Source organism: Mesoplodon bidens, assembly GCF_964165515.1.
Source record: "Mesoplodon bidens genome assembly, chromosome: 9".
Taxonomy (NCBI): domain Eukaryota; kingdom Metazoa; phylum Chordata; class Mammalia; order Artiodactyla; family Ziphiidae; genus Mesoplodon; species Mesoplodon bidens.
In genome coordinates, this window is record NC_138166.1 from 106713709 (window position 1) to 106740308 (window position 26600).

General features: G+C 44.5%; 2 protein-coding genes across 3 annotated transcripts in view; both read right to left on the minus strand.

Annotated features, from left to right (window-relative positions):
- NCAPG2 (non-SMC condensin II complex subunit G2) overlaps positions 1-26600 on the minus strand; it is a 278460-nt gene that overhangs the window by 114262 nt on the left and 137598 nt on the right. The gene's annotated exons all lie outside the window — the stretch shown is intronic.
- The window catches only part of ESYT2 (extended synaptotagmin 2), a 74454-nt gene that overhangs the window by 40177 nt on the left and 7677 nt on the right, over positions 1-26600 (minus strand). For both annotated transcript variants that reach the window (XM_081243870.1, XM_081243871.1), the window contains exons 2-4: positions 6977-7018; positions 5996-6130; positions 3569-3645 (exon numbers count right to left, since the gene is read on the minus strand). In XM_081243870.1, coding sequence (XP_081099996.1) covers positions 3569-3645; positions 5996-6130; positions 6977-7018 — 254 coding nt within the window. The remainder of the gene's footprint in view (positions 1-3568; positions 3646-5995; positions 6131-6976; positions 7019-26600) is intronic.

Consider the following 26600-nt stretch of genomic DNA (forward strand, 5'->3'; position numbering starts at 1 on the left):
CCCTCTGATGTCAAAGGTTAAAGACATAACATCCATCCGAGGTATCAATTTTACTCAACAATTAAGTCTTTTCGATCATTAATGTGAAACAAACATGAATACAGCCTGATGCTGAATGTAAGGCTTGCACCCATCTTTACTGTGAACATGGCACGACCACTACGTTTTGCGTGGGATCCGTATGATCTGACTCCCACCCTTGACTCTTGGAAGCAGGACTTCCCACTCCTGCGTGGGAGCGTCGGGGGGCAATTTGATAACCATGAGAGAGACTAAGCACATGAGCAAAATAGTGACAAAAGGCGTCTGGGATGAAAGTCTTCCAATATTCACAGTCCTGATGTAAAACTCAATACCTGTAGGTTCTTTTGGTGAAGGGAGGACGTACGGTCAAGCACACATTTTGGCAGAAAGTTGCTGCTAGCCACGAGGGGCAGACATCTGAGTTAATGATAGCAGTGCTTTTCTAGCTATGAGAAGATTCAAGAAATTGGGCTCATAACATCGTCTCCCGAATATATCTATCTGAAGACCTGTTCTGCCAGTTTTCCCAGAGCACAGAGGGCCTCATTCCTGATCCCTGCCCTGAACTCCTTTCAGGGTGTGTGGAAGGTCAGCAACTGCAGTGGCTGGTGGCCTCACCCTTGTAGAGGCAGATGGTGAACGACAGGTTTTCGCCCACACACACCAAGACTTGATCATTTATTTCCTCATAGCTCTCAATTACTCCTTCCCCAACTCCACGGCCAGTAACCTAGTTACGGTCCTTATCTGGAACACAGGAAAAAGCAGAATGCAGACTTTTTAGAGACATAAATATCTGAGCTGCATAACTTGCGTATGCCGTCATGTCTGCTGAAACCACAAAAGCCAGGCTGCATCTTCAAAATGGTGTCCGGTAGCAGATTCATTCCGATGCTTATTTAATGAATGTGTATGAAGTGCTCCCTCGGTGCTGGAACAAGAGAACAAGGCTCCCACGCTCCTGAAGCCCATCCTCAGCCTAGTGGACAGCCCTTCCGGGGTGCGGCTGACCCGAAGACACACGCGGGGCTTCCTCTTCTACTGCACTGACGGCACCAGCGTTTGCAGTAGTTCCAAATATGTTAAAGACGCAGAATTTTCCGTATTACATCATCACAACATTCTATGCTCCCTTCTAGAATAAAGGTAATTGGTACTGACTGTTCATTTACTATATTAATACACTTTAGAAACTCAAAGATGACATGATAAAATAAAATGATCCTTAGCCAAAACAACAAACCAAACCCTGCGGAGCCGTGTGTCAGTCAGCAGCTCAGCAGTGGCCTGCACACAGCTGGGCCGGGGCCTCAGGGAAAGCCAGAATCTTGGCAGTCAATAAGACACCAAAAAAGAAAAAGAAAAAAAAGGCTCATGAACAGTGAAGACAAGAGCCAGAGAAAACCTCTCTACCATGCAGGCAAGGCACCTGGCAGATCCCTAAGTAATTTTTTTCCCAATTATTCTTTATTGTGGTAAAATATACATAAAATTACCATCTCAACCATTTTTTAGTGCACGGCTCAGTGGCATTAAGCACATTCAGATTATTGTGCAACCATCACCACCATCATCACTTCCAGACTCTCTGCATCTTGCAAAACTGAAATTCTATACCCATTACACAACTTCTGACCCCGCCTCCCCCAGCCCCCTGCAGCCTTCATCCTACTTTCTGTCTCTGTGAATCTGACTCCTCTGGGGGCCTCACATGAGTGGAATCAGACAGGATTTGTCTTTTCGTGACTATCCTATTTCATTTAGCATAATGTCCTCAAGGTTCATCCCTGTTGTAGCAGGATGGACACTACACACTGCAGGATTTCCTTCTTTATAAAGGCTGAATGATACTCCACTGTATGTACATAACACACCTTGCTTACCCATTCAACAGTCAATGAACACCTGGGTTGCTTCCATGTTTTAGCTATTGGGAATATAGCTGCTATGAACACAAGTGCACAAATACCTCTTTGAGACCCTGTTTTCAATTCTTTTGGGTATGTACCCAGAAATGGAAGTGCTGGGTCATACAGTAATTGTTTAATTTTTTGAGGAACAACTATTCTGTTTCCATAGCAACTGTACCTTTTACATTCTCGCCATCAAGTGCACAGGGGTTCCAGTTCCTACACTTCCGCATTAATCTGTTTTCTGATAGGTGCCATCCTAATGGGTGTGAGGCGGTTTCTCACTGCAGTCTGGTTTTGCTTCTCCCTGTTTAACAGTGATGTTGAGCACCCTTTCACAGGACACAAGTGCCTGTGTCCACTTGTGTATCTTCTTTGGAGAAATGTCTATTCAAGTCCTTTGTTCATTTCTGAATCAGGTTATTTGTTTTTTTGTTGCTGTTGAGTTGTAAGAGTTCCTTATACATTCTGGATCTCAATCCCTTATCAGATATATGATTATATGGATTACACTGCTTCTACAGATTGCTTTTATTGTTGACTTTTAACAATATTAAGTCTTCCAAACCACTAACATGGGATGTATCTCTATGTATTTATGTTTTCTTTAATTTCTTACAGCAATGTTCTGTAGTTTTCATTGTACAAGTCTTCCACCTACCTCCTTGGTTAAGTTAATTTCTACGTATTTTATTCTTTCTCTTTCTATTGTAAATGAAATTGTTTTCTTAATTTCCTTTTTGGATTGCTTGTTGTTAGGGTATAGAATGCAACAGATTTTTTTTTGCATTGATTTTGTATCCTTCTACTTTGCTAAATTCATTTACTAGTTCTAAAAGCTTTTTTTTCTGGAATCTTTCAGGTTTTCTACATAGATCATATTACCTGTGTACAAAAATAATTTTACTTTCTCCTTTCCAACTTGTATGCCATTCACTTCGTTTTCTTCATACCTAATTGCTCTAAAAGAACTTCCAGTACCATGTTGAACAGTAGTGGTGAAAGCGGGCATCCCTGTCTTGTTCCTTATCTCAGAGGAAAAGGTGTGTCTTTCACCACTGAGCATGCCGCTTGCTGGGAATATATGCCTTTTATTATGCTGGAGTAGTTTCTGTCTGTTTCATTTTTAAGTTTTTTATCATGAAAGTGTGTTGAATTTCACCAAATGCTTTTTCTTCATCAACTGAGATAATCATGCAGGGTTTTTTTTCCCCCTTCATTCTGTTAATGTGGGGCATTACACTGATCACTTTTCTTATGTTGAACCATCCTTGCATCCCAGGAATAAATCCCACTTGGTCACGGTATATAATCCTTTTCCTGTGTTGCTGAATTCAGTTTGCTAGCACTTTCTTGAGGATTGTGGCATCAGTGTTCACAAGGGATATGGGTCTGTCGTTTTCTTTTCTTGTAGTGCCTTTACTTTCTTTTATTTAACATGTTTTATGAATGATAGCAATTATCTAGGCTGCCAGGAACTAAAACCAGAAAGTAAATAAATTTAGGTCTTCAACAAGAAGTTAGTCCAATTCCATCAAACAGCAGGTAAGAAATGTGCTCATTATATCCTCCACCTTATGGGTACAGCTAAGTGACATCACACATCATTAATTATGACATAAATACAAACTTACCTAATCTGAAGGTCCAAAATAATTTGCCTTTTGTCCACATTTTCAGTATACACCTTAACACCATTGATCCTGAGGGGCTGAAACAAGAACTGGCTTACTTAAAACATAGGAAGGGTGAAAGAAAAACCAAGCCCTGTGACATAGCAGAGCTGAGACAACGAGCTTCAGCATCAGGCCACAGGAGTGAAAACTCTGCTTCACAATGTACTTGCTGTTCCACCTCTAGCAAGTTGTGAAACCTCTGTCCCTCAGCACCCTCATCTGTAAACCACGGTCAGGAGGGCAGCTCCACATGGGCGATAGCGAGGCTACAGGACACAGGACCATGCGGGTCGAGGAGCACGGCCTGGCACAGCAGGTGCTCAGGGGCCACAGACGCAGCTCTGCTAGGACCCTGCTTCGCTCCTTCCCAGGAGCCTTGGGCCCTTGTCTCTTCCAGATGACTTTGACCCTTGCCCTCTACTCCATCCTTACTAATTGTTTAAAATATAACTTCCTTTCATTTTTTCTTTATGTCATAATTTTCCATTTCTTAAGATTTTAATACAAATGGGGCTTTTGAGTGAATCAAAAATACTAGCTATATTTTCAACACCTAATACATGCTACAAGGTCACAATCAAATGACTCTGTAAAAAGAAAAGGCAGACCTACAATAAATGCTGTATTTCAACATCATTTCAAAACCTTCTTCCCGTTAATTGATTTGAGACCCCTCCTACGAAAGTTTTCAACATGACATTTGAGCATTAAAAACTCAAGCTGAAGAACTACCGGACCTCTGGAGTCTTACTGCTCACTCTGACAGTGTGGGTGTCCTGAAACCTTATTCCTCAACCAGCTGCAGGAGGAACTCTAAGTCTGCACTTCCTACCGTCCCAGGTCCCAGGCTTTTCTGCTCGGGCTCTCCTGCCCCTTCAATCAACCAGCCTGGGCCCTGTGTGCCCAAAAGAGGTCCCTGCAGCTACGGCGACGCCGACTGAACCCGCACCACTCTCTGCACTCCTGCCGACTCCTCCGATGATGATCTTACATAGCATCAAACTGAAGCGCATGTGAAACAGGAATGTAATTCTTCCTGAGACAAACCCAGCTGGAATCTGCGCAAGCATGAGCTTACCTGACTCTGGGAGACACAAACGCCAGCCAGAGGGAGACAGTGACTGCAGGGCCGGAGGAGGAGGGGCAGGCAGGGGAAGGACGCGCCTCCCAGACCTTACACGGCTCTCGGCTCTCGAGGCCTAAGCCAGTCACCATCCGCCCTTCACAGTCACATGCATTCTAGCTTGTAGCTGTGTCTTCCCACCTGTCGTGATCGTTTGAGGTGACTGAGGTAAAGTGAAAATTAAAGGTAGTGACCCATGGTGGTCCTGTGCTGGCCCGGTGTGCTCAAACAAAAGGATGCCCACACCCCGACTTGCAGCGTGTTGCAGACCTCAGAGCCAAGCAGGCAAACGGCCTGCATGCACGACACAGCTCGGCAGTACACACACGCCTGAGGCACCACAGAAGAGAAGGAGCATTCTCTGCCCACAGAAAATGGGCCTTGATAGGGAAGGGTGACTGACAGCCTGGGGAGTGTGGGATGGGAACGAGTCTGGGGGCAGTGACATGGATGGGGGTCAGGTGGTCCTCAGCCACATTCACTAACACCCCGACAGGCTGAAGCACAGACATCGGGACGCAGTGCGTGGTGAGAGTGGGTTGTCGGGCTCTGCCCTGGGGTGCGAGTTTAAAAGTACTACTGAACTCCGAGTTTTTATTAGGCAAAAAAAACAATGTTACCTTGAAACTAATGCTATGTTATGTGTCAATTACACCTCAACAGACAAAATATTACCTTCAACTGTTGCTAATTATTGTAAACACTGACTTAAAAACATAAAAAAGGAAACTTGCCCTTAATGGTGGTCATGAGGCTTCCTAGCAGTGTTGGAATTAGTGACTTTCTTTTGTATATAACATAATTCCAACAACAAAGCCTAGCTTTCCCTTCCCCTGTGCCACTACCGCCACACCGCAAGCCCAGCACTGGAGCCCGAGCTGCTGCTGTAAACGCTGAGGTGGAGCGGGCGCCTCCAGCTGGTGTCGGTCTCATCATCCTTAGTGAGTTTACACATCAAACTCCCTTTCCAGCAGGACAGCTGGTAGAAAGCTGTACACAGGTAATTCTAACAGAAGAACATGGGGCAGAGACTCTCTGGGGCTGAGGGGACCTCCGACGGACCTGGACTGGCCGAGAGACCACAGTGGACGAACGAGGCGAGGCCCCAACAGAGGAGGAGAGGGCCCCATGGGAGGCAGACCTGGGGAGGACCCGCACACACTGCCAGCCTTCCGCAAAGCAGCTTTCTCTAGAGACAGTCTCAGGTAGTTTACCACTCTTTTCAGTTGTGCACAGGTGAGAACACTTAAGAAGAAACAAACCTGCTGCCCCACGTCAACCCTCGTGAAGCTGAAGGTGCTGAGGTGGGTGTGTGCTCCCCGCACAGCCGGCTCTATGGTTTCTCGAAATAACTTCTCTATAAATTGGCAAATGAAAGGCCACATGTGTTTTACAGTCTGAAAAGGAGAAAGAGTTCAGGTTAAACAAGATGGTATAGTACTTAAGTCATCATGGAAAATCATGCTCCTATAGTTTACCAGAATTTTTGAAAAGCAAAGTGGGGAGGGCGTCCTTTTTGCTACGCACCTAAAATTTTAAAATGTATTACAACAGTAAACTATTGATTAACCAACCAATATGTTGCAGGAATTAGTTATTCTAGTTAAATATGCTGTTTAATCATATCAGCACATTTAATCATTGCTAAAAGGTCAGAAAATCCTGTGGTTTCAACTCACTGCTAAAAAACTTTCTAAAACTGTATCATTCTCAACATTAATGAGTTTTCTTTAAGGATGGACTAACTTCTAGTGATTACTTTTTGGGTAATCATGATTCACATTCGTTTTTACTATATAACTCTAGGGATATATAAAACATAGAGATAAAAGAGATCTACTTCAAAGTATAATGACCTAAAACCATAACCTTTAAAAAAAACATTATTATCTACCACTAGATTTCTTGGGAGTTATTTCCCTCTTCACAATAATGTTCCAAAATTTTCGCTTATGACTATCATAAAAGAGATCTGAGCAGTAGCTGATCAGGAAAGAAGACACAGGGCCAAACATCCAACTATGAATATATCATTAACTTCCTCATGTCAAAGAAACAGTCTGCACTGTTTAGAAAAGGCAAGTAACGTCTCAGTTATGACCGAGTTCCTTTGAGAGCAGAAGCCAACCCGCTAAGTCCAAATGCGTTCACATATTGTCAGCGTCCAAATCCCCAAATATGGAAATATGGCATGTCATCCTCTAATTCCCACTGATATCTGGTGTTCAGTATTCTTCTCTTACCTTATTTAGCCATTCTGCTCTTTCAGTGTCTGGAAAATGAACCTAGGAGAAAAACACACATACGACTTACAATCTCCTGACAACTCTAAGTAAAATGCCACGCAGGCCATTTAGTGTTCTTCCTGTATATCTACTGTTCGTAAAATGCTGTTTAAGCCCGCCGCTGGGAAGCCCTACACAGAACCGCGTGGCCCTGGCTCTCCACGCTCTAAGGACACTCTGTAGCCCTTGCCCACCTCGCCGCTGGGCCGAGGGGCTCCCGGAGCGCGCAGTCTCAAGCTCCTCCTTCGCCACCAGCACGGCCCCTGCCTGCAGCACCTAGGCTCAGAGCTTCAGAAGCCCACCCTTCCCTCCCCTTCTGGCCCAAAGGAGCCGGCACAAATCTTCCATGTTCAGCTCCTCTCCACACCGTCTCCCAGATGAGGATTAGAATTCTAATGGTTCTCCATGATGGGGCCTGTATACTGGAGAAAATAAGCACAGAGGTAGGAAAAAACCTACTTGGTGTTAAAAGAACCCCTGCAGAAAAAGGCTAAAGCTGTTTTGGGCAGGGAGTTCTCCTCTGAGAAGTGCTCCGTACTCCCCCACCCCTTGAAGAAAGAAGGACACGCTGGCCACACTAACATCCTGAAAACTGCAGTTCTGGAACAGCTGCACGATGCATCTCAGGCAGGTTTGCACCGGTGACTGCGACATGGTCTGGAACTGCCACACCTACCTTCCTAAGTAACACAGATACTGTAGCCAGTAAAAGACAAGCCCCACCCCACCCTCTGGCTGAGAGGAGCTGGTCAGGGAATATTACTGTGGGGTGGGGTGTCCCCAAGAAGATGCCTCTTTGAGGACCAACTCCACTCTCAGGCTTGGCCTCTAAGCACAAACCACAGAATGGGGCTGGAAGCAGCCAGGTCCAGGTTGGAGAGGCCACCGTCATCATGTCTGTTGTGGTCACACAGCTTCATGGAGAGGCCACAGCAGGTTCCAACTACCCCACGTCCACATGCCTGAGCAGACCTACCCCTTTACGCTGCAGGATGTGGAGCTTTTTTTTTTTTTTTTTTGCAGTATGCGTGCCTCTCTCACTGTTATGGCCTCTCCCGTTGTGGAGCACAGGCTCCGGACGCGCAGGCTCAGCAGCCATGGCTCACGGGCCCAGCCGCTCCACGGCATGTGGGATCTTCCCAGACTGGGGCACGAACCCGTGTCCCCTGCATCGGCAGGCGGACTCTCAACTACTGCGCCACCAGGGAAGCCCGGATGTGAAGCTTTTAATTTGCTTGAACCCGAGGGTGGGCTAGCATGACAAATAAGTTTTTCTAAATTAAGTTAGCTTGAATCCATCCTGGGACAAAACCAAATGGATAGCAACCTTCCAGAATGAAGAAAAGGCTCAAGAGTTGAGAAAGATGACGCTCAAGAAGCAAAGGCTCAGGAAAGGACTGCTGGCGAAGCTTGCTCAGATCTGGAGGCTATGCCACTGCAGAGGTTCGACCGGAAGGGAACTGGACTGCACTTTTCCCCCAAAAGGCAGGAGGCATTTGGGGCTGGGGGTGGGGAGAACTGGAGGGCTTACCAGACTGGCTGGGCTAGGCCACAAGAGGATTAGATCGTGGCATGAGGTGGCTGATGAGGGCGAGCTCTCTTCAAGGCCTTTCAGCTGAAAGGTTCAGAGGAGCAGAAGGTGAGGGAAGGCAGATGCCAAGGGACGGCCGACGGACAGACTGTAAATCTCCCCTGAACTAGGTTTCTGGAAGATCAATGAGGGCAACATGACTAAGCTACAAACTATACTTGTGTAAATAATACAAGTAACTACCATTTACTGAGTATGAATTGCTATCTATGCAGCAGGTTCTGTGCTAAGCTAGTCACGCACATAGTATCTGAGTTAATTCTTACAACAAATCTACAAATTTGAACTATTAGTATCCCATATTAACGGGGTAGCTACTAGTGACAGAATGGGGGTGAAAAACCAGATTGGTCTGCTCATGCTCTTGGCCACTTTGCTACTAAGGGATGTGGAAAGTGCGTGGAGCTCGCTGAGCCCTCAGGAGGACACACTCCGATCACAGCAGAGCCTGAAACTCCGATTCCATGCCTTAAATGTACGAGGTCCTGAGTGCCAGCCAGAAGTAGAAAATTCTGTGTTTAATAGTGATTCGTCTATACTCCAGAGGTTACACAAATCCTGAAACAGCCGATGGCAACGTTCGGCAAACACAATAGCAGTTCACAATAAAACACTGTTACCAGACCCAGTGTTCCACCCAAGACTAAGAAGAGAGCGATTTAAGACGGGTTTCACTCAACATTCAAACTCCTTCCTAGGAAAGAGCTAGTATCCACCAACACGAATTAATAATTAAGTAGTGATGACAAAATTCCATGTGCATCCAACCACCCTGTGACCCAGCAATTCCATTTCTGAGAATCTCTTCTAGAAAAGATGATGCGTGCACAGCACTGCCCGTGGCAGAAGCGGCCAGGACCGTGGGGAGGAACAGACGCTGCACCCACACCTGAAGTGCTGCGCAGCTACAGGAGTGGGGAGGGGCTCCACAGCAGTGATTTCCAGAATTGTTTGAATACTTGCTGTGGAATAACTCCCAGGATTTATTTTTAACGTTTTTTTTTTTTTTTGCGGTACGCGGGCCTCTCACTGCTGTGGCCTCTCCCGTTGCGGAGCACAGGCTCTGGACACGCAGGCCCAGCGGCCATGGCTCACGGGCCCAGCCGCTCCGCGGCATGTGGGATCCTCCCAGACCGGGGCACGAACCCCTGTCCCCTGCATCGGCAGGTGGACTCTCAACCACTGCGCCACCAGGGAAGCCCCCCAGGATTTATTTTTAAGTGGAAGTACAAATGGAGAAAGGCAGGTACAACTGGCTTCATCTCGGGGAGGGGGGGGAGGGGATATTAAAAATTTTTTAATAAAGAATGAACAAAAACTTAAAACACTGTTGCCCGGGGAAGAAAGGGACAGGGTAGCAGAAACGAGCGCCTGAGAAGAGCCCTAGGTGGAGTCAAGCCCCCCAGCCCTGCCCAGCGCCAGGTGCAGCCCCACTGGAGGGGGCCCTGCTCTGCTCCTGTGTGGGAACATGCCCAGCTGTCCTCACAGCCACCACCACGACCACGCAGACAGGCCTCGGGTTACACAACCATGGGCAGGGGCAGACCCTCACCTCCCGCCTCCAAGTCCAACTCTTAAAATCCTTGGCACACTTAAGTGGTTCCTTTCTAACCTTCCCAGCATCAGAGAATTCCTATTGATACCAAACAAGTGATTTAATTTACCAACTGGGCCCATATTAGTCCCTCTCTCTTCCAATCAGCACGTCATACCAAATTCATGTGTGCAAATACCATCAAATGAACTTCTACTTTCAATTAAAGCATTACAAGAAACTACTATGTTTGGTAATAGAAAACATTGCCAGACTTTCCAATTAATGAAAATTTATTAATAGAGGCCGTATATTCTTAAAAATACTGTTATGTTTGTATGTGTGCATATAAACATATACTTTTATATAAGTTGTACAAGTTTATAAATGTACAGAAAAAGTTTGAAAGAATACAAGGAGGGGACTTCCCTGGTGGCGCAGTGGTTAAGAATCCTCCTGCCAATGCAGGGGGACACAGGTTTGAGCCCTGGTCTGGGAAGATCCCACATGCCACGGAGCAACTAAGCCTGTGGGCCACAACTACTGAGCCCACGCACCTAGAACCCGTGCTCAGCAACAAGAGGAGCCACCGCAATGAGAAGCCCGAGCACCGCAACAAAGAGCAGCCCCGGCGCGCAGCAACGAAGACCAAATGCAGCCAAAAATAAATTAATTAATTAATTTAAAAAAAATACAAGGAGGGGAATGAGGCTTTTATATTTTCCTCTATTTCTATATGTTTGAATTACTTGTAAGAAGCATAAACTACTTTTCTAGTTATTATTGTAATTTACGATTAAAACTAAGAATTTTCTAACACAGAAGTACTACTTTATACAATAAATGACTAAAATTATGTGACAATAGACTTTTCACAAACTACATTTTAATTATATTAGCGAGAATGATAATTAGAAACAAGACACTCTTATAACATAAGTAATCTACTCCAGATCTGATTTGAAAATTTTTTTTTCTGAATCAAGTTTTAAAGGTAAAGTACAACTATGTTAAAACAAACACTTTAATGACCAAAAACAATAATGACTCCTGTAAAAAATATTCCAAAATGAAATATTCGCCTTCCCTAACAGTATTTGATTTCTCTAAGTTCACGGGTATTTCTCAAGTTAGGTCTGCCAGTGCACCAGAGATTCCTATTCATCCTGTCACACCTCAGGCAAGACACACACCAGTCCCACGAGTCACCTACATGTAATAATAGAGCTTCTCTACTCACCATCATGCACCAGGACAGAAATACAATTCGCCTGGTGTGAATTCTGATTGTTACTGCATTTTCGTCACTGTGCTTTAATCTACCGCAAACGTATAGATTGTTCTTTTTGAAAAACAGGCTGAAGAAGCCATTTTTCGAGCAGTTAGTTGGGTCTGGCTCTGTGCCCAAAGCCAGGGAGATGACACGGAATTGGGCGTGGTCCTGTCCTTGGGAGGCTCATGCTGGCAGGTGGACGGGTGTGGAGAGGTATGACCACCAGCCTAGGAAGAAAGAACAGTGCGGGCTGAGGAGGGTCTGATGCTGCCCCCAAGAGTCCACGAGAGACTCAGCAAGACAGTACGTGAGATGGGTTTGAAAGGGTTAGCTGGGGTTTGCCATGCAAAGAGAATACACTAAGCAGAAATAATGGTGCATGCAAGTTACTCTGCCTGGATTAAGAGAAGGGAGGAATGGTAGATGCTGAAGCTGAAAAATCAGGTCAAAACCAGCCTAAAGTGCCTTCTGTGCCACGCAAAGGAGTGTGGATTTTCTTCTACTGGCAATGGGTCAATGCTGGAGTTTTCAGGAGGGAAATTATGTAAGATTAATATTTGAGGAAACGTATTCTGGAACTACCAGAGGAGAGGGCAGAGAAACCATCTGCACAAGTAGGCTTCCAGTACAAGTGAACTGGCTCACATCACTAAAGTTTATGTGAGATGAATTCTGAAAGTCAAGCCATCTCTTAGTGGAGAATCCCAGGACATTCAATAATTCTGAGGTTTTTAACTTGTAAGGGATGGTTTCAAAGTGCCAAAGAAAAAGAATATATCAAAACTGAAGACAGTAAATCTGTTACCAAATTTTAATTCTGTTCACTAAGTCGAAAATCTGCTTCTCACTAATACATATTCATAAACACTTGTTTATGTTCCACAAAACAGAATTTAAAGTAGCTAAAACATCACAGAGAAAGGTAGAGATGTACAGGGAAAATAGAAAATGTGTTCCTAAGGCATACAGGAATGATGAACACATGTCATTCGGTTTCAAACTTAATTTTTCAGCTGAAAAACAAAACCTAAAAAAAATAAAATAAAAAAAAAACCCACTCAAATCTCCTCTACAAGTCTAATTATGAAACAAGTTTTCATATTTATTATTCATGGTATCTTTACAAACTAGAAATAACCATTGTATGAGTACTGAAATTTTGATTATTTTTAAGAGTGGACACTACCCAAGAAATCTTTTTTAATCTTTTCTTTAAAAAGAACAAAGGTGTATTTTGGATTCTAATATGATACTGATATTATCAAAGTTGTTTAGAAAAAATAAACCAAATACAGAAGACAGAGCGCTGGCTGTGCACCAGAACCCTACCTACAGACAATGTCTTGTTTAATCCTCACAACAACCTTGTCCACAGTTAATGCCCCACCTAACAGATGAGGAAACAGACTCACCTGTAGGATAATTTGTTAAAATCACAGGGGAATAAGTGAGCTAGAGGGAAGAGGCCCAGACCCACAGGGCTCTAAAGTCCTCCCTAAAGTATAAAAGATGGAACAAATTTATACATAGCTAAAATTTTCTACTTAAATCATATTTCACCCACTTCTGAACACAGGATAATGTTTAGAACTGAAGCTAAACAGAAGAACTGCCTTTCTTTAAACAGCATTCCCCTTGAAGACCCTGCTAATAGTCGGCACTTGTGCAAACGTCCCTGCTCAGTCTGAGGCAACTACACCAAGTGCGGCTGCAGGGAGTCCTGCTGAAATCCCATCACCACCACCAGTGGTGGTGAAACGTGCAGTGCAAATTAACCCATCCCTTTACTTTAGAAATCTAAAATAAGGTAGTCAACATCTGGGAAATACAAGTGAAGATAACATATCTATTTCACCTGAAGCATTACTGATTTAATGTCTTTAAGTAAAATACAAAAGATAATGGATAAAATGATCATTTTGGAAACCAAATGTCATTAAACTTCAAATAGCAAACTGGCCAGTCAAGTTCACTTGTTCATATTCTTCCTTATTCCAAGAAGGATTTGAGCTTTGCTCATTTCTACATTCCTTTAGGCAGTGTCTCAAAAAAAACAAAAACTAAAAAACCAACATCAAAAATCCCAGTGGCAGAATTCACTTCATCTGGGACAACTGCTCAGAGTGTGCCCTGGAGCCCACTGGAGCTCCCCGCTGGGCAGCCGGCCCTCCAGGCGCTACCTCACTGGTCACCCAGCAAACCAGAGTGTCACCCACTCTCGTCGATCCCCTAACACCAATCTTCCTGCACTATGCGAAGAGTTCTACCTAAGTCCACAAGCTGAAAAGATATAAGCAGGAGTTTTGTTTTCCTGCCTAAAATTAACACTCACATCTCAAAAATAAGAATAGATGAGGCATGGCCGAGAAAGAATGGGCCAGATGAACCCCGTCAACCCACACAACCGTGAGAGATAAAAACTGTGTTTTAAGCCACTAAAAAAAAAAAAAGAATAGATGAGGCAAGACTAGGACAATCGAACCACAGGTTCTATGAAACCATGAGAAGCCTGTACTTTATCATCTCACAACAGAAACTGTTTTCAGGAAGCCTTTAAGCAATCAACACATCTTCACCTGGAAGTACACTGCAGTATACTTAAGACCTGACTGCATTCAAAGAGTTCACAGGCTGGGGAGAGACAAACTAGAAATCTTCAAATGTTTAATGTTCCTTTGTCTGCATATGGATTAGTCTTAAAATCAATGCAAATGGGAAAGGAAAGACTCACAGACAGTTAAAATTGCCCAGAAAAATTCAAAGCGAGTCCAAGGTTCCAACATATAGAAGGACTCCCTGGAGAACCCAGGATTTGGGAGCTGCTGTCAATGATGGGGAAAGAGAGTCGTTCTCACCCTCTCGACCTCAGGTCAACCGTCCATCTATAGCTCTCTATGCCAGTGCTTCCCAGTCATGACAGACACAGAAAACCATGTGTGTACAGTCTGCTGAGATAAACTAGGGGGACCTGGGAGCATCTGTATGGGGCTTAGAGGAAAGCCCCTTACAATTTCTTCATGCTATGTAATTATCATGAGAAAAAATCATTAGAAACACTAATAAATACTGACACTGGACAAGACTTCCAAGTAAGAGGATTTAAACAAAGTTGCAATGTTAAGCCACCAGCATCTTGCAGCATCCATGCTACCTCTTTGTGGCCCCGCAGTGGGGAGCTCTGAGCATTCCTCAAGACTGGCTGGTGAGCATGTCAGGAGAAAACGACTCAAATGTAAACTGGCACCAACATAAATTTGTGCCCTCCAACCTTTTTACATTAAAATTTCTTTACCCATTAAACCATCTCCATCTTTCCTCACAACCCCAATTCCAATCTGCCACCTCCCACCTTCTCCAGAAACTCAGTATGCATGGAAATTGGAAAAATAGGATCAAGCACTGCTGGTGGGAATGTGAATTGGTACAGCCACTATGGAGAACAGTATGGAGGTTCCTTAAAAAACTAAAAATAGAACTATCATAGGACCCAGCAATCCCACTACTAGGCATATACCTTGAGAAAACCATAATTCAAAGAGAGACATGTACCAGAATGTTCACTGCAGCTCTATTCACAATAGCCCGGAGCTGGAAACAACCTAAGTGTCCATCATCGGATGAATGGATAAAGAAGATGTGGCACATATATACAATGGAATATTACTCAGCCATAAAAAGAAACGAAACTGAGCTATTTATAATGAGGTGGATGGACCTAGAGTCTGTCATACAGAGTGAAGTAAGTCAGAAAGAGAAAGACAAATACCGTATGCTAACACATATATATGGAATTAAAAAAAAATGTCATGAAGAACCTAGGGGTAAAACGGGAATAAAGACACAGACCTACTTGAAAATGGACTTGAGGATATGGGGAGGGGGAAGGGTAAGCTGTGACAAAGCGAAAGAGAGGCATGGACATATATACACTACCAAACGTAAGGTAGATAGATAGTGGGAAGCAGCCGCAGAGCACAGGGAGATCAGCTCGGTGCTTTGTGACCACCTGGAGGGGTGGGATGGGGAGGGTGGGAGGGAGGGAGATGCAGGAGGGAAGGGATGTGGGAACAGATGTATATGTATGACTGATTCACTTTGTTATAAAGCAGAAACTAATAAAAAAAAATTTATTTTCCTATAAAAAAAAAGAGATGGGCCTCCCTGGTGGCGCAGTGGTTGAGAGTCCGCCTGCCGATGCAGGGGATACGGGTTCGTGCCCCGGTCTGGGAGGATCCCATATGCCGCGGAGCGGCTGGGCCCGTGAGCCATGGCCGCTGGGCCTGCGCATCCGGAGCCTGTGCTCTGCAACGGGAGAGGCCACAAGAGTGAGAGGCCCGCATACCGCAAAAAGAAAAAAAAAAAAAGAGAGCTGAAGGTCTCCTGTAAATGTTACCCACAAGAAGAAAAAAAAAGAAGTCTTAATAGGATATGTTTTCTAAAATACTGGGATGCTTCCTCCTAATAGCTACTCTATAAAGAAGAAAAGTATTCAAGGCTAAAAAGGTGAGAGAGGAACGTCTCTCAGTACGGCCGTAACAGTACGGCCAAGTTACTCCTTTGGATGGTAAAAAGAAATTGCACAAAATAACTGGATTTATCCATTTCTAGTGTACATAAAAAGTAGGCAGGGCTTCCCTGGTGGCGCAGTGGTTGAGCGTCCGCCTGCTGATGCAGGGGACACGGGTTCGTGCCCCGGTCCGGGAGGATCCCACATGCCGCAGAGCGGCTGGGCCTGTGAGCCATGGCCGCTGAGCCTGGGCGTCCAGAGCCTGTGCTCTGCAATGGGAGCGGCCACAGCAGTGAGAGGCCCGCGTACCGCAAAAAAAAAAAAAAAAAAAAAAAAAAAAAAAAAAAAAAGTAGGCAATCAATTAATTCACACAGTAAATACAGCAATTTATATTTTTCAACATCCACAGCATTACAATTTTCCCAGTGGTTTGTTACCAGTTTTATGTAGACTTTGATTACTGTGTAACAGGGTGATTTGATACACCAAGAACAACACTGTAGTACAAAGACATTAAAATAAAACTAGAAAAGCCATTTGTTTAAGGCCTTTCCTACCAGGAAACACTTTCAAAATTCTCTCCAAGGTGCCTTTTCGTTCATGAGAAATTTCACTAGGGAGTCTGAAGAAGCACTACTGTTCCTGCCGTCTGTACCTGAACCCACAGGTAGGGAGTGACCGGACCTCTCCTACTTGCTCACTACAAACCACCAGAGTGAGGGTAAATTTGTTGCTTTCTTCTGTCATTTCTAAGAACTGGCTGCTGACACGAGGAAAGATGGCTGAAACCACAGTGGAGAGCCACAGCTCGTGGACCCCGAGGCTCTTCCTGGCTCAAGGACGGCAGAGGTGGCAGGAGAGGGGAAATAATTATATACAATTGTTGACAAACACTTGTTTAGAGCATGTTTATCACCCAATAATTCATTACTATTTCTTTGTTATATAAATGACCACTATTTTTTGCAAATCGGTAAACAGTAAAATAAAAATTAAAAAGCTAGCCTTGGGGGCTTCCCTGGTGGCGCAGTGGTTAAGAATCCACCTGCCAATGCAAGGGACAAGGGTTTGAGCCCTGGTCCGGGAAGATCCCACATGCTGCGGAGCAACTAAGCCCGTGTGCCACAACTACTGAGCCTGCGCTCTAGAGCCTGCGAGCCACAACTACTGAAGCCCACGCGCCTAGAGCCCGTGCTCTGCAGTGAGAGAAGCCACCGCAATGAGAAGCCCATGCACCACAACGAAGAGTTGCTCACCACAACTAGAGAAAGCCCACGGGCAGCAACAAAGACCTAACGCAGCCTAAAATAAATTAAAAAAAAAAAAAAAAGCTAGCCTTGAGGAATCCCTGGCGGTCCAGTGGTTAGGATTCTGCACTTCCACTGCAGGGGGCATGGGTTCGATCCCTGGTCGGGGAACTAAGATCCTGCATGCCACGTGGAGCTAGGCTTATCCCAGCATACCTCCTATAACTAACAGAGCTGTCCAAATTATGTGAAAACCAATTCTTATTTCTAATTCGCTAAAAAGGAATGTTACTATGAGGCTTTCTATAATATATCTGCTATGTTAGATATACTATTCATCCATCCATTTATTTTTGAAGGTGGACTTAAATTTCAGTGCATGCATAGAATGAAAAGAAAATTTAAGCCAGGACTAAGAGTCAGTGGCAGGGTCAAAAGAGGGATACATCTAATTTCTACCCAGCAGAACAATTAGACATCCCTTCATGAAAATACTAATGCCAGGGCTTCCCTGGTGGCGCAGTGGTTGAGAGTCCGCCTGCCGATGCAGGGGACACGGGTTCGTGCCCCGGTCTGGGAAGATCCCACATGCCGCGGAGCAGCTGGGCCCGTGAGCCATGGCCGCTGAGCCTGCGCGTCCGGAGCCTGTGCTCCGCAACGGGAGAGGCCACAACAGTGAGAGGCCCACGTACCGCAAAAAAAAAAAAAAAAAAAATCTTGTTTTCTCCTTTAATTCCTTTATTTGTATGCAATGGAGAAACAATAGGTAATCAGGCACTTGAAAACATTAAGACGTTTTTCCTGAATATAATCATTTATCTTTACTGGGTGTTTGAGACCAAGGTTCCAGTACATCCCCCATAGTGCTTGTTTGTCATTAACTGTGATCATGCAATACAGAAATACCTAAAACAACAACAAAAACAAAAAAGAAACCCTTCAGTTTTGGTGTTACAGTGATGATCCAGGGAGAAACACTATGGCTTACGCTACCTTTCTTCGTTTTCCATACAAGAGAGTAAATAATAACAAGGTACCTCAGGAAAAAATTACAAAAATTTTTGTACATCTCTTGATCAAACCCCAAACTCTCTCCAATTCTTCCTAGAAAACCCACTAGTTTACTTACTATAAACGCATACCTCTATAGAGAAACCAATAATTAGATCACAAGATCACCCTCAAAATTTTTTTCTTTTGAAATAATTACAGATATTGCAAAAGTGCACAGAAAGCCCCTGTGTGCACTTCACCCAGATTCCCCCAATGGTTACATCTTATACAGCTACAGTACAACATCACAGCAGGAGATGGATGGGGTGTCATCGATCTATCAATCCATCACCATTGTATCTATCAATCATGTCACCTCTCTCATTTTCTATCACCTATCTACCAATCTCTATCATCTATCACACAGGTAGTCAAAGCCACAAAGACCTCATACTGTCTGATTCCATGTGCATGGGATGTCCAGAACAGGGAAGCCTTGAGACAGAAAGTGGACTAGTGGTTGCCCAGGGCTGGCATGAGGAATGTGGAGGGAATGGAGGGTGCGTGCTAGTGCATATGGACAAACACATTCTATTATAAAATTTGATTTTGGTGATGGTTACACAATCCTGTGAATATACCAAAAACACTGAATTGTATACAGTTGACCGTTGAACAACTCGGGGGTTAGGGGGAGCTGACCCTCTGCGCAGCCAAAATTTTACACATAATTTACAGTCAGCCCTCCGTATCCTCGGTCCCAACCAACCGCGGATCGTGTAGTATCTGCACTCGTGTGGATCAGATATTTCCCCAAATAATAACAGACCAAATAAGTAACTCCAGTGGCCTCAAGGTAAACTAGTAGCTCGATTCAGAGCTGTTAGTCAATTAGCCAACAAACAAGGACACATTAGTGATGTATTTGGCCTTAAAGGGCCCCTGGGCCACTCACTGATGAAGGAAAAGCAGAGTCATGCCATTGTGGGCCCCAAATGATTTCTGAAATTAAAAACCTATATAAACATCGGAACCAAAATATTTGGTGAGGCCATAAAAAGCCATGAATAAACTGCCCTATCGTGTGATATAGTGTATTTAACGACCAGTGCTTACGTTGCCCTCCTACAACCTACTCCTGCCCACCCAACCTCTTGCTTCAGTCTCCTCTACCCTGTTCAACATTCACTGCCCACTTCAGAGCAGTTTCTCATCTCATCTACCCTGCCCCCACCCCTCACTTAAGGGCCAGCTCCTGGCTCATTTTTTGTTTTATTGTTAGGAGCTTGCAGGGACCCGACAGATCAATCACTGCACTTCCTCACCACTTAGCAGGTGAAGAGTCTGAGTCCCACGAGGTAGGCACTGGCCACGCTGAGACTGGCCTCGGACTCCAGATCTAACGCCTGCACCAGGCCAACTCCTGGGGTCCCTGAGGCAGTGCTGGGCCAAACTGTCCCGTGGGGCGGCCAGATTTCCTGACCCTCCTTACACAGGAAGGGGGCTCTTGTGAAAAGTTTTAAAATCCATTTTTCAAAACCTTTTTTCTCCTCTATTTATAACACTCCCAGTGTTTTCAGGCTGAAGCTATAAAGTATTAAATGAATGAAACAAATAATACTCAACACTCAAAAAGATAAGTTCACTACACGGTCATGTTGAACAGGTATTTCCAGAGTTTACCTGACTTGTCAGGTGACATTTCACAGGTAAAATAAGTGAAGCCTTAACTGGAATTTTTCTACAGCTGTTTACTTCAAGCTCCACTGCTTAAAATTTACAAATCACCTCACACATTGTGTTTAACAGTAACAGTATTTTCCTGAAAGCAACAATAATAGCAATAAACCCCCCAAACCATGAAACCCACCTAAACTTAAAATATTTACCCAGGGAAACATTTTGAAATAAATTATACAAGTAACACTCAACACCTGCCCTCTTTCTCCTAAACCTGTCTCCCCATTCCCCGTCCAAAGTGTACACTCAACAACAGGAAGTATCTGTTCTCCTAACTTTCACAGGGAAATACACTAGGAGTTCAAATCTATTTTTCCCTAAAAATAACACTGGCTTCCAGCTATGATGATCAGAGCACCTTGCAGCAACCCATTCTGCTGAGAACACTGAGAAAAGCCAGATGAGACCCGCTCACCAGCCCACGAGAGGACACTGGGCAGCTCAGGGCGTGAAAGATGAAAACGCAGGGCAGAAGCCCCCGCAGGGCAATGGTGTGACATTCTGTGGCTGTTTTTCCCCCATGGCTGTGGTACCAGAGGTTGAGAAATCCAGAGAAATGTGGCTAAGAAGCCAGCTGAGCTTACAGAAACCTCACCAGAGCAGGTAGACAGGAACTGGAGTTCGGGTCAGCTGAGTGACCGGACTTGAGAGCCCAGATCCTGGGAGGGGGAGGTGAAGCCGGCTGAGCTTCCCTTTAGGCATTTGCCAAATTCTTGAGCTATTAGGGCAAGAAGCTAGCCTATAAAAAGCAAAATAGAGCTTTTACTGCACTGAGAAAGCACGGCCTGGACTCTGAGGTGGACTGAGGGGGCACTCAGTCAACACGGCAGGTCTTCAGTTATAGCCTCTGTTGGATGAAACCCTAAGCATGGATGGGTCCAGAACAGAGAGAGCTTTTCCCTGCAACCCACCTCAGGCCAGCTCAAACGCTACTAGGTTACGGTGATCTGTTCCCCTTCTGCCTTTAGAGATTGGAGTGCACCCTCTCTGGAGGAGGGGAACAGACATCGTTCAAGCAGTGGTATAGCCAGCTGCTCTAGCTCTACGTGTTCACAACCAATTCTGTGAGACTGCCAACGTCCAGGGATGGCCAATTTCGAGCTACCAAAAAAATCTCACTAAATGTGGAGCTGAGAGGAAGTGCACATAAGTCATCAGGGAATGCAAGTCAAACCCACCATGAGACACCACTTCACACCCACTATGATGACTCAGAATCAAAAAACAGAAAATGACAAGTGTTGGCAAGCATCAGCAGGAATTGGAACCTTCTTACATCGCTGGTGAGAATATAAAATATTCCCACTATTATGGAAAACAGTTTGGCAGCTCTGCAAAAGTTAAACTCATCAATTCCACTTCTAGGTATATACCCTACAAAACTAAACACAGGTATTCAAACAAAAATTTGTATATGAATGTTCACAACACTACTCCTAATAGCACAGAAACAACTCATAAAGACAGAAACAACCCAAAAAGTTCTTCCAAGGATGAATGGATAAACAAATTGGGGCATTATCTGTACAATGGAACATTATTCAGCCATAAAAAAGAAACAAAGCATGCTATAGGGTAAAATCTTTCAAATGTTATGCTAAGTGAAATAAGCCAGACACAAAAGGTCACATATTGTAATGATTCCATTTATATGAAATATCCAGAATACGTAAAATCATAGAGACAGAAAGCAAATTTGTGGTTGCACGTGGGTACGGGGGTGAAGTGGGAGTGACTGCTCAAGGATACAGGGTTTGTTTTGTGGAGATGAAACTTTGGGGGACCAGACAGAGGTGATGGTTACACAACACTGTGAGGTACTAAATGACACTGAATAGTTAACTCTATGTTATCTGAATTTTATTGCAGTAAAAATAAAAGAAATGAATTCTCAAGCCAGGAAAAAACAAGGAATCTTAAATGCATGTTGCTAAGAGAAAGAAGCCAATGTGAAAATGCTACACAGTGTATGATTCCAACTCTCTGACATTCTGGAAAAGGCAAAACTACAGAGAGTAAAAAGATCAGTGGCCACCCAGAGGTTTGGGGATGGGGAGGAGGGAAGACTCAGGGGACTGGGGGGGGGGGCGGGGGCAGTGAAACTATTCTACAAACAAGGAGAGACTCCTAATGTAAACTAGGAACTTAATAATGTATCAACACTGGTTCAGTAATTACAACATATGTACCACACTAATGCAAGACGCTAATACAAGAAATTAGATGCAGGTGGGATATGGGAACTCTGCTTGATTTTTCTGTAAATGAACACAACTTGAGAAAAATTGTTTCTGTCCAACTTGCATTAAAAGACATATTAAAGTGAGTTTTTCAAGCAGGAGGAAAATGATCCCAGACAAAAACTTGGAAATGGAAAAAGGACTTGTCCCAATTATAGAGACTGAAAACACTGACAGCCTACTCCGCTGCCTAACACGATACTTGAGACAGCTAGGCTAACGCTGTATAACCAAGTGAGCTGGGCCGAGGGGCAGTGGAGAGGGCGTGGCTGGCAGGGACAAGACCCCAGCCCGGCACTGCCTCCAGTTCCGTGTGACTGCAGTGACCGCTGAACCCCTGGGCCCTAGCCTCCTCCTCTGAAAAGTAGAAATTATCAAAATAACTAGATTAGACGATGTCTAATTTCCAGTCTCTTCCTCACCACCAAGAGACTTCCCAGTTCAAACTCTGCCCTGGGACCAAAGACAAGTGTTAGGGTGGTCCCCTCACCTGTAAAATGAGGGTAACAGGTGTCTACGCAGAGTGCTTGGAAGAGAACCTGCACACAGTGCGCACTGAATGAATGAACCATTTCCCTCATTTTCTTTCTTTCTTTTCCTTTTCTTTGGCCACACTGCAGCTTGCAGGATCTTAGTTCTCCAACCAAGTACTAAACCTGGGCCACAGCAGTGAAAGCACTGAGTCCTAACCACTGGACCACCAGGGAATTCCCTCCCCTCATTTTCCATCCCCTGATTTCCTCCAGAGTGCAAAGGTCTGTCCTGGGCCCTCTGGTCTTGTTATGCTGTCTACACATGCTTTCTCCATTTCTCCACTTGAAGCGTGATCTCAGCCACCCGTCAACCTAGGAACTGAAAGTGTCTGGGTGTGTCCCCCAGATCTCACCTACCAGCCGCTGGCTGCTGTTTGGATAACTCCTCTTGGAACTCGCTTAGGGTTCTTAAACTCAACGTTTATAAAACAAAATTAACAATTTCCCATCCTTATCTCTAGGCCTCCAAACTACTGTTCCTATAGAATCATTCTTGGCAAATATCATGTCCTCACCCAGGAGCCAAGCAAGCGACCTGGAGTCACCTTTCACTCCCGCATCCCGCCCCCTTCCTCCCTCCCTCCCAGTGTGACCCCATCAGATCCTCTCAGGGTGACTCCTTCCTTTCTCGTGCTTGGATCTGGCCACCTCTCAGTCCCCTCAGTCCACCTGGACATCACTGCCAGATTTATCTTGCTACACATGCCTTTTTTAAATCGGGACACACCACTCTTCTAAATGTTTTGGTGTTTTCCGGGCGTCGTCCAGATCAAGCCCAAACTCCTGCACTCCCAGGGCGTAAGGCCCTCCCCGGGAGCCTCTCCTCATCTCCCAGTGCGAACACTTTGGCCCAAGTGGGCCACCCTTCATCCAATAGCTCAGCTCCTCTCTCTCCCCCATTTGCCTCTCCAAGACCACACGTAACTCTCAGGCACCAGGGCTATGGCAGAAAAAGGGAACAGCCACAGTGTTGAATCCAAGAAATGACCAATGATAAGACACACCACCACCTCTGTGCCACTAAGAAGGAAAGAGTACACTAACTGAATCGCACGCGGTCGTGAGATGAATCTGAGACCAGAGAAGTTAAGTGGAGGGAAAGTGCCTTTCAGAACTGATGAAACAAAGCTGAGCCGTCATCACTGTGTTCAGCCACCTTGGCTCCTGAGTACTCCAAGATGTAGGGCAGTGCTGGTGGTCCTTCAAGAGAGATCCATGTCCTATTCCCTAGAACTTGTGAGTGTTGCCTTATGAGACAAAAAAAAAAAAAAAAGGACCTTGCAGATGTGATCCATTAAGGATCTTGAGTTGGGGAACTTATCCTGCAGCACCTGGGTGGGCCCTAATGCAGTCATACGTATCCTTTCAAGAGGGAGCAGAGGCAGAAATGACACAGAAAGAAAACAGAAAGCGCCGTGATGATCGAAGCAGCTGCTGGCTTTCAAGGTGCAGAAGGGCCGTGAGCCCAGGAACGCAGCTCCAGAAGCTAGGAAAGGCCTCCAGAGGAGCACGGCCCTGCTGATCCCTTGGTTTCAGCCCAAAGGAAATGATTCCAGACTTTTAGCCTCCAGAATTGTAAATGATAAATTTGTGTTTTTTAAGCCACCAAGTTTGCCGCGTTTTCTTACAGTGGCCCCAGTGCAGGCAGCAAGCAAAGACGAGCTGTTGCCTTTCCCCTCTTGCACCATCCACTATGAAATACAATCTACAGATAATTCCTGTTAAAACCATCCTTCATACATACAGCAGTGTTCACTCCATTTCACCCAATATAAAACCACAATCTGATTCAAGCTATTAAGTAAAATCAACACTTTCTAATAGCTCTGGATAAATTTCAAGACCTTTCTTTATGTATGTGAAAAAATTGAGACTGTATTCTCATTTTTGTTTCAGATTGTATTTGGGTTTTTGGTTTTAAAAACCCAGTACTCAGACATTAACTTAGTATTAACAGATCTTATGCGTTTGCTTGCTAGACATTTAAATGTTTATAGCACAAGTGAAATAAATTAATGATCTCAGTAGGCAGCTCACCTCAAATATGTGTAATAATGGCAACACAGGCATCATACGACAATTTATAATTGGGTAGAGACACTCCTAATAAAACAAGCAATTAGTAGCTCACTGTTCCCACAACTCATTAGGTTTACTGTGCAAACTCCATGCAAATACTGTTAGATGCTATGGCAGATATAAAAAGTCCCTGTCTTCAAACTCCTGATCCTACACACAATTACAGGACTAAAGCACACTTAACTAAATGATTTGACAAATATGTAAGCAAAGTTTTGTAAGAAAACAGAAGGTACAAGTATCACCCAGATGAATAGTTTTAGCAATCTCATGCTGGTATCTCAGAATGAGTGGCAGACCCGAAAACCAGTATATAACATGTACTCCAGTGTAATATTTATGGCATGAAGCAAGTTGGACGATGTTCTCTTCCCACATCACTGGGTTTATCTTCTGCAGATCCACCATCCCTGGGAAACCTAAAACATATCTCAACCCCTCGGATGCAAATGGAAGGAAAACAGCTCCACATCTAATATAGGTTAAATTAAACTATTACAACTGACCCAGAAATACGATATACATTTTCAAATCCCCACCTTGGTCACTAACCAACACTTATTCACAAGATGAAGGAAAAGACCACAAGAATTCAAAAATTTTACAACATGATACTGTCATAGTGGAACTAACTACAGTTATCTACTGCACCAGGGCAGCTGCTGCAAGCAGAGCAAGGAGAGATGAACCACAACCTCAGGACAGAATTTGTTTTAAGGAAGAAGCAGCAAGGATGAGGGGTAATTACTTTAGGAATATACAGAGAAAAAGAGAAAGAAATTACAAGGAATACTTTAGAGTGTGACTAATAACAAAGCATTACGGCAGATAAATTCTTAGCAACAACACCAGATAAACAAACCACAGTAAAAGAGAAGCTCCGATCTCATCTGCCCCCTCCGGCTGAAGCGGGGAGGAGGGGGCAAGGTGAGTCAGAGAAGCGCCACAGGCAGCAGGAAGCTGGCCGTTAACACCAGTGCAGCTGAAAGGAAGCATCAGTACTGTGATCACTAACCCAGGGTACCACTAGCCACCTCTGCCACATCCCTGGGCCTTTCTTCATTCCAGCCTCACAACCACAACACAGGGTCGGGCTCATTTCAATGCCCACCTAATGATGAGGAAACTAAGGTTCTAAAAGGTGTGACCAACTTGCCCAAGTGCATGGAGTTGGGAGTGGGTGGGTCTCAGACAGGAACCTACCTCTATCAGATCCAGAGCCTGCTTCTCGAGTGTGTGCCCAAACAGCCATGCCAGCACGTGTGACATGGGTACCCACGAGGGTGGCCCACATCACTCGGTGCCCAAGGGCTGCCAAGTGACACTGACGACACCAATCACGCGGGTGCTGTTTTCAGACGAGATCCAGGGCAATGCAGTGAGCCTTCTGAGCAATCTCCAGACAACAATCCCAACACTGTGCTACACTGTGTACAAAGCCATGACTTCAACTTAACCAACTCTCACATCCCAACACAGCAGAGAGGAAGAAGAGCCATTGGAAGAGCGACTCTGCGTGGGAGAACTCTCTTCTTCCAAAGCTTATTTACGTAAGAGGGGAGCTGGATAAATCTACTGTGCTTATTTTAACATCATACCGTTCAAAAACACTGCCCCCCAAAGCTAGACTTCTTATGAGTTCAAAAATAGTTCATAGATCCTGGACAATCTGACAAATAGTTCAAGCAAATAATCTTTTATAACTGAAAAGAGTAGAAAATTAAATATCTCAAACTCTAGTTTTACCTTTTCTCAACATATAGTAATTAAAAATCTGATTTTTGGAATCTGTCCACCAGACATAATTCAAATAAAACAGATACTACTGCAAAAAACGAGTCATA